Below are 8,702 nucleotides of genomic sequence, written 5' to 3' on the forward strand. Positions count from 1 at the left end.
TGTGGTGAAAGTCCCATCATACAGATTGAATAAATGGATTAAAGCATTTTAGTTTCCTACCGGAAGATTTGATCAAATACCTGGCACACAATGTGAAAGATCAAATTAAATTCAATTTTCCTTCATGGAGTGATTCACAATCTCCATGATTCACAATCGATGAACGTAATCACCAAATGTATCTATAGGTTCAGATTCTTTAAACAACAAACTTTGCAAGATTGAGAGACAATCCGCCTCTCCCATGTTTTATCCCTACAAGATAAGAGCAGATTAGCCTTTGCAGATTCGATGCACAAGCAACTTATGCATACAAGTCTATGCCCCAAAACTTGGCAGGTTGATTGGTCCGATAATTGCGGTCAATAGTTCTGATAAAATCCATGTCTTCTTTAGTAAGCTCGAAATCAAATACCAGAAAGTTCTCCTCCAATCTCTCGACTTTTGATGACTTCGGTATTATGACTGTATTCCGTTGGATACCCCAGCGAAGAACAATCTGAGCCACAGTCTTATTGTACTTCTTGGCAAGACCCTGATGCAAAACAAGCAGATTTAAAGTTCATTTTGCAGTGGATTCTTATTCAACTTCAATCTTTTACCAAATGAGAACAGTTATGATGGTAGAAATAGGTTAAAGTGATGCAAAAAACATACTTTAAGAACTGGATCATCCAAACATGACACTGAACCGAACCATTCTGTGTTGGCTGTGGCACCTCCAAGAGGAGTGTGGGCAGTAACACAGACACCGTGTTTCTGACAAAACTTAACAAGAGAATCTCGCTGGAAATAAGGATGTGTCTCGATCTGATTGACAGCAGGCTTCACTCTCGCATAGGCTAAGCAATCTCTGGTCAGAAATATGTCATAGTTGCTGCATATAGAAATTGATTAAATTGTTAAGAGAAAAATCGGGCAAATACAAGTGCCAATAGTTTTTATCTGTTCTGGGAGAAGACTGAAAAACGGAGGAAGGGAGCAGCTATCACCTATTTAAAGCTTTGCTGAGAAAAGCAAGAATGTTTAACCATGGAGGCAAGGACTAGATAGTACTTAATCCAAGTATTTGAGAACTCGTGTGACCTAAAAATGGCCACCTGCAGCTTCTGAGGACTAGATAGTTTCTTTTTCCTTGTTGATCATCAACGTGGAGTGTGTTTTCAATAGCATTGTTATTAGCAATCATTTTGCTCCTAGCTAGTTTTCAAATTTGAACTTATTTATATTATTATCCACATTCGAAGTACAATAGAATTGTGCAGTTCATCATATGTTAGTTATTCAGAAGCAAAATACATTGAGAAAAGAAGAGAAAATAAATTAATGAAGAAAGAGAAGCTTCGGGTCACCTGATCCCTATGCTTCGCACTAAGCCCATGGAAACTAGATCTTCCATTGCGTGCCATGTGGTCTCCAATGATACAGTAGTGTCAATGTCCAAAACACCATCCTCTCCCAAAGCACTTGCAGTTGTACCAACTCCTGCAAGAATGTCAATATCAGAGAAAACAGAACTTTCCAACATCAACACACAGGGGCATTAACACGAGAACAAAATCGTTCTTATTGTTGACAGGAAAAAGAAAAGAAAAACAAATAACTCTGAGGTCCCCCATTAAGAATAGATTACAAAACACAATGATACGGAAAGCATCAAACATATGTGATAGCAGCAGCAAGTACATCTCTCCAACTACCACCATGTTTTCCATGTTTGGACTTGTGCTGAAATTGGCAGTCCCTTTTTTTTTTTACCTCTAAGATCTACAATGTACAGTCACGCTGGCACTCACCAGAAGACCGTACACTGATTGACCTTCCCTCTTTCCTATCATTCAGCCATAAGACCAGCTTATGTAATGTTAAAGCTAAGCTGAGAATATCACTCAGAATATGATAAGTACATGATCTCCAATGCAGGAACGTACCTGTGTGTCTTGTGGCAACAGGGAAGTGAACTAGGTATAAGTCTAGATAATCCAGGCGTAGTTTCTTTAGACTGTCTTTGCAGGCCTCAGCTACATGCCCGTGGTCTGAATTCCACAGCTGCAATTGGAGGAATAAATCTTAGTGCCTTTACAATGTGATAAATAATCTTCACCTAAGCACAAGAATTAGGAATATGACATTTTTAGAATGTGAGAATGTCTATAACTAGCCTTTGTTGTTATGAAGAGATCCTCCCTCTTGACAAGTCCTGCCTGAAACACTTCAGCAAGCGCCTCCCCAACTTCTTCTTCATTCTTGTAGTCAGCTGCAAAGGGCAACCGTGCCAGTCCATCAAGTTTATTGATCCCAATCACACGATCAAAGAAAGATTTGTAGAAGTCTCGGAGAAACGAACTAAATCTACCAGTGATGAGGATGCACAGTTTTAACTGACTTTCTAATTTATTTAAGTAATGCTACATTTCGTTTTTCAAAGTCCTCAGAACATTTGGGGGAAAAAAAGCAGATGCTAATTTCAAAGGCACCTATAATACTGCAACACATTCGCAGTTTGCTTGAGAACAAAAATTTATACGTAAAGGTGACTTTTCCAATAGCAGAAGTCTAGATAAACATTCAACAAAAAGGATATAAAAAGAAATTAAAAACAGAATCTCCAGTAGCATAAGTATTACTCAACGAACTTAAAAGAACAATCGAGCGAGAGAGAAAGAGAGTGGGGGAGCGAGAGAGAGTACCGGCGCAATCAAAGTGACGGTAACCGATTTTGATAGCGTTGAGTATAAGAATTTTTATATCTTTGCCTTCCATCCGCCAAACGCCCAGCCCAATCATCGGCATTTTGAAGCCGCTGTTCAGCGTAATCGCCATCTTTTCAATGAATGAGCTTATGTCTCTCTTTGTTTCTCTCTCTAACTTCTTCAATGGATGAGGGGCTTCAGGTTTTAGTTTGCAATAAATACCAGCACTCCTCTGCGTAGATCGGAACCTTGAAATGGATATTTTTCTATCTCCACGTCGAGCAACGACGTCGTTGGCATCTCTTCCGCATATTTCGTCTTTTCATCAAATAACTTCAGGCATAATTACACTCTCATCCACTGATATTTTGGGTAATTATAGGTAGATCCCTTATAGTTTAGGAAATTACATCAAACACTTCTGAAGTGTGTTTCTAAAATAATTTTCTCCGTTATTCAAAATTTATCAAATTTGTTGATATTAACGAAAAAAGTGAGTGTAAATTGATATCTATCATCGATTGACTTATTACTAACTTATTGCAGGCCAATTTTTTTTTTACTAAAATATCCTTATAACTATAAAAATATATTTTATCACATGCGTTAACGGGTGAAGACGCGTGAGTGTAATTTGGTCATAGGCATACTTATTTGACCTACAATAAATTAATCGAATGTAAATATAGATTTTTTTGTTAATTTCAGCAATTCGGTCAATTTTTTACTAATAGAGGAATTTATTTATTAGATGAAAATAAATCTCAAGATTGCAAAATGTAATGTTTAGAACCATATGGAGTCTACATGTAATTATACCAAACTTTAAGGGAGAGAAATATAATTATCTCTAATTCCAATGTAGTAAATTATTTTCTTGGACTCAATGTTTATTACTTATCAACAAGTTTTGAGGCTTAATTTTCTAAGGCTGTATTTGAATTACTGAATTTTGATTTGAATAGAGAATTTAAAAAAATAATTTAGTTTAAAATTATTTCTATTCATAAAAAAATAATTTGAAATTATAATGAAATGACGTAATTTTTTTAAAATTTACAATTATTCAAATATAGTTAAATTGAATTTAAATACAACTTATATTTGAATTTTAGTATGCAAATAACTCTAATTTTGTACAACTGTAATAGTTAAATACGACTCAAACCAGCATTTTTCAATTTTTAGTAGTTTCTTGGTTATGTATAATACTTTGTCTTTACTATACAATAATGTAACATCAAATTTCATGTTTCTTCCCTCCCCCCTTCTCTTTTGAAAAAGAAATAATTATATTATTTATATTTTAAATAAATAATAAATACATTTGGTTGTGCCACACACACTAGTTTATTATTATGGGAGAGGAGTTTCTTGACGTGCTCCCCTATTATTGGTATGCTATTTTATTCTTTAATATTTAATTTTATTTTTTTATTTATCACGCAACTTTTTAATTTTCTACTTTTGTGATTTTTTGTACGTGGAAAAACTGGACTCACTTTAAATTTCAAAATACTTTATTTTTTAAGATAATATATATTTAAATTTATAAAAATAATATTTATTTTTTGTGCACACATCAAATGTGTCCTTATTGCTAAGTATAAATATAGCGTTACGTGGTGATTTATTGTAAAAATTGAAAACCAACGATAAGGAGCCCAAAGCCGTATTCATGTGTTCAAATTTTATGTCCACATTATTATGAGCTGGGCCCATTAGCCCATTCACTCTAATTGTCAAGCAGGCACTAACGCCTCTCAAATCTGAAATCCGGCACCATCGTGTGTAGCAAGTAGCAGTATCGCGAAAACCCTGTCCTAACCCAACGTCATTTTTGTGGGTTGGTGCCCGCCCGCGATATATTGTAACGGTTTCTAAAGCCCTGCCCTAAACCCGACCTTACGCTTTTGGGTCGGTGTCAGCTCTTCTCTGTTTTACTTCGAAATTGCAGAGCGCGGGCGGATTCCAGCCTCTAGGGTTTTAAAAAGTTTCAGTTACTCTCTCACTCTTTCGTACTCCTCCTGTACGGTGAATTCAAGTGTATGCAATGGCGACACCAGCAACTACAAACGCCACCGATCAATCTTCCAACTCTACAAAAATAGTCGACGCTTCCCTCTGGTGGGAACCTTTTAATGCCTTTCTTACCGAACTTGAGAGCGCCTCCGGCTCCTCCGACCTCCCCCAGTCTCTGGTAAGAATTCTGAAACAAAACGAATAAAAAACCTACTTCTCAAATCATGTCTCTGAGTATCTAAAAACTGCAAGTATTGTGTGACTGCATGAATTTATTTCTATAATAATAGCATTCGAGTCGTAAGTGAAATCGCGTCTTCATGTATTGTTAATGGTGAAAATCTTGATGAGTCGTGTGACTAAATCAATTTACTTCAGGAGAAGAAGTTGAAAGATAATCACGCTTGGTTTCTGGACACCATCTTGCAATTCAAGTCGCCAAATCAGAGATCAAGGGAAGCACTGGATTCACCCAGAGTCAAGATAGGTCCACACGAGTTGAATGTACAGCCTGAATTGAAAGATGCAGCGCTCAAGATTAGTTCCATCATGGTAAATGTTGACATTCTCTATCAGTTGGTTTACTGTTTTGACTTCCACATAACTCAAAGTGCTGCTTGAATTAGTTGATACTGTTTTCATTTCCTCAGACAGTGAAATAACTTGCATACATGCCAGTGTTTAGATGAGGTGCAGTCTTATATCCTTGTAAAAAGATCAGTGGAACGAAATGATGCAGCAGCTAGTGATATACATCCGGATATTCTAAATTTGGTCAGTCTGATCTTCTTCTCTTATCTATGATTCATCTTAGTAGTTTCAACTTACAAGACTACTAGTGTAACAGCATCCGAGTCCCATATTGTTACTACCTTTCTGGAATAGTGGTCACATTCTCTCATAACCAATATATGCCATTCATGAGGAAATGGTTTTTTACTAAAAGAACGCTTATATAGACTGCTAAGTACTTCCTGTACTAGATTTGCTTGTGAAAGAAAATCTGGGAAGCATGTAATGCTCACATATAAAATGCCTCCTTTCTAACGTCTGACTGTTATGGAGCAAACAAATTGGCTGCAGAACCTCACTGGCAAGGTATTTTGTTGCCAGCTTCACCGAAGGAAGGTATATCAAGGTGGCTATAGCAGGCTACCTTTGCTGGACATGCAAAACAGAGGGAAAAATTTGTTCATGTGTTTTCATGTCCGAGTTTATCTAACTTTACATCTTACTCTGATTTTTACAACTCTTTGATTAATATATATTTCCATCTTTTGGTAAAGCATTAGTTTGGTGATAATTAACTGAGATTAGCTATATTTTCTGTTGGAATCTTGATGTGGATGCAAATTATAGTGATCCATTCTGTTAGTTTTATCTTGAAGTCCATCTAAGTCTAACATTCTTGTCCTTGTAATCATTTATTGTATTTCAGTTTTGGATTTTTCTTTACCTTTTTTACTTTTCTAAAAGGTTGTGCTTGAGTACTACATTGAAAGGCAATGCTTGTTGAAGTGCACAAGACAGATCCTTATGCATGCCTGTAAGTATTAACTGCTGTGTTAATGTTAATGTGAGGAGTGTTATTCGCTAAATTTTGATGATTGTCTTCTTATTTTGCTCAAAATGTCTCTATATGCTGTAGAATCATTTAAGTTTTCATACAAGTACCTTAAAATAGGGTTCTTCTATTTTAATTTTAGATGCACTATGAGTCTATGACCTAGATTTGTTGTGAACTGACTATTGCGGTAACAAAGTAATTTAGTACCTAGAGAGTTTTTGTAGTGTATTTATTAGTCATTAAATGTACTCTTCTTTCTTGGTTTTGTTCCCCCAATTAGTCTGTACCTTATGTAATTCATTGAGAAGGCCTGGATCCATTTGTGTAGCACAAGGTCATGATGAAGAATATGAAGCGGATTTATCATTGCTCTATAGTTATATTAATGTTATGGTTCTAAAATGTTACCTGCTGAAATGCAATTTGGACAGGTAATGCTTGTGGACTTTTAGGTTTTGTTGACCCACCTGACCCCCCACCAAAAAAAAAAAAGGAAAAACAATAGTTGTAGTAATGCACCATACAGATTCTACTCCTATAGTGCATCTAACAGTCAATAGATGAGAAGAATGAAAATGTTAAGGAAGTAAATACTGCATGGAATTTTCAGTTACAGATATTGACAATGGCAGCCTTTATTCTTAACTTGATGGGTTTAAATTTTTGGAGCTGTCCAGGGAAGACGGTGGTGTTTAGATTTGAGAATTTAGCAGTTATTACTTTGGTTTTTCATCTTTATGTAGTTGGCTTTTACAAAGAGAAACTATACATTTTTTGTTTATATAACCATTTTGGCCTTCTGATAATGGACAATTTTCTTTGTATAGTGTACTATGGCTCCCAATCAGAAGAAGGTTCTGCTGTATTAGAGGAGGCACAAAGGCTAATTTCTGATGGACTTGAATGTAAATTACTTTCCATCTTCCAGGACCTTCTGTCTTCCAACTACCCCGAGCAGATGGTACGGTCAGTTGTAACATTCAAATGAAATATTGGTACTGAAGCCTGTGTGCACTTATTTAACATTTATATGTATGCATTTATGGATCCATTCTTTTTTTCTTTTCTTGTGACCTGCATTCTAGATGAGACCATGTATTTGATGGCATTTTTGCAGGATATTGACCTCTACACTTTGTGGGCTGAGGAGACACTTATAGAGGACAATTTAATTCTCGACATTCTTTTCCTTGTTTATTATGAGTCCTACTGTACTTGTGACGCCAAATGCTGGAAGAGATTGTGTACGCTATACCAGGTACCTTCTGTTGCTCTGGTTGTACCTTTGGAACTTTATGCTTCCATTACTTATTTTTCTTTCCACAATGCAGGGTATTGTCAATGGGACGTACAACTTCCAGAAACTGGCAATATCAACTGAAGCCATTCGTTCTATTTATCATGCCAAAGTTCAGCTGCTATTCATTCTCATTGAGGCTTTAAACCTGGAAAATCTCCTCCAAATGATCCATGACAATACTCCTTTCAGGTTTTGGGTGCTCTTTTTTGTTTAATTTTCTGTTTCATATTCAGAGAGTGAAATGATCTCTTAAAGCAGTTGTAATTGCTGTAAGACTAATTTATCATCATCTTCTGTTAGCTAAAAACAATTGAGTACAGACTGTGGATATATGGAAGTAGTCAACTCTTGCATGACTTTTTTATGCTGGTTAGTTATTAAGGATGAAAACTTGACCTTCTTTTTTGAAATGTGATGTGCTTTCTCCAATCACCCGAGCAAAATAATGCATGTCACCAGTTAAAGGAATTAGAACCTAACAGAGTGAAATTCTGAATTTGAAAGAAAAATTTGCAGAGCATTCAGTCTATAAAAGTGTCATGGGCTAATCATTCTTCACTGTACTAGTCCATGACCATTCTTTTCTAGATGATGAGTGGGCCCACTTATCATCTCTGTGAAATTTTCTGTATCGAAATCAATGCCTTATCCATAAGCATTTTGATTAGTATGTATTCTATTCCATATACGAAATGTTCTTAATTTGAGATCCTGGTTTTTAGTTTATGACACCTGAAGAATTAGGTTACCAGACCCTAACCTCTTTACTGGATATTTTACAGTTGGAGCGCACTTGGGGCATGCCATATTTGATCTGCTTGCAGCATAAAATATAAAGAGTGTCAAATAATATTTGATATAGCTGACTGCTATTATTTCTTGTTAACTCAACCTTTTATTTTTTGTCATTTTAGAACATATATATTTTATAAACCTACAATTTTCTGAAATAGCTCAATGCTTGCTATTTCTTGCTCAGGCAGGGCACAATAGCCTTTTCAGATGTGGATGTTCAGCAAATAGATGCCTTGGTTTCTAGTTTCAATATTTTCGAGGCCAAAGAAGCAGGTCCTCTGATCCTGGCATGGGCAGTATTTCTTTGTCTAATTTCTTCCAGGGA

At 35.9% G+C, this 8,702-nt stretch overlaps 2 protein-coding genes across 2 annotated transcripts in view; one reads left to right on the plus strand and one right to left on the minus strand.

The window, feature by feature from the left end:
* Window positions 82-2,971, minus strand: LOC105169748 (NADP-dependent D-sorbitol-6-phosphate dehydrogenase). Its single transcript, XM_011090251.2, has 6 exons — window positions 2,691-2,971; window positions 2,163-2,257; window positions 1,932-2,049; window positions 1,353-1,485; window positions 658-877; window positions 82-535 (listed from the first exon to the last, which is right to left on the minus strand). Exons 1-6 carry the CDS (start codon window positions 2,821-2,823, stop codon window positions 305-307), a joined length of 930 nt encoding a protein of 309 aa, XP_011088553.1. The 5' UTR covers window positions 2,824-2,971; the 3' UTR covers window positions 82-304.
* Window positions 4,510-8,702, plus strand: part of LOC105169752 — a gene marked incomplete in the record, with an annotated part of 18,365 nt that continues 14,172 nt past the window's right edge. Inside the window, 8 exon segments of the mRNA XM_011090256.2 lie at window positions 4,510-4,893; window positions 5,094-5,267; window positions 5,394-5,489; window positions 6,192-6,261; window positions 7,110-7,243; window positions 7,400-7,540; window positions 7,614-7,771; window positions 8,562-8,697. Of these exon segments, the coding sequence (XP_011088558.1) occupies window positions 4,747-4,893; window positions 5,094-5,267; window positions 5,394-5,489; window positions 6,192-6,261; window positions 7,110-7,243; window positions 7,400-7,540; window positions 7,614-7,771; window positions 8,562-8,697 (1,056 nt within the window).

This window comes from Sesamum indicum, linkage group LG8 (genome assembly GCF_000512975.1).
Source record: "Sesamum indicum cultivar Zhongzhi No. 13 linkage group LG8, S_indicum_v1.0, whole genome shotgun sequence".
In the NCBI taxonomy this organism is placed as follows: domain Eukaryota; kingdom Viridiplantae; phylum Streptophyta; class Magnoliopsida; order Lamiales; family Pedaliaceae; genus Sesamum; species Sesamum indicum.

Coding starts and splice junctions, on each gene's coding strand:
- LOC105169748 (XM_011090251.2), bottom strand. CDS start 2,823: ATGGCGATTACGCTGAACAGCGGCTTCAAAATGCCGATGATTGGGCTG. Junction 2,258..2,690: donor CCGTCACTTTGATTGCGCCG/GTACTCTCTCTC, acceptor TGCCCTTTGCAG/CTGACTACAAGAATGAAGAA. Junction 1,486..1,931: donor TGTTGCCACAAGACACACAG/GTACGTTCCTGC, acceptor ACATTCTTGCAG/GAGTTGGTACAACTGCAAGT.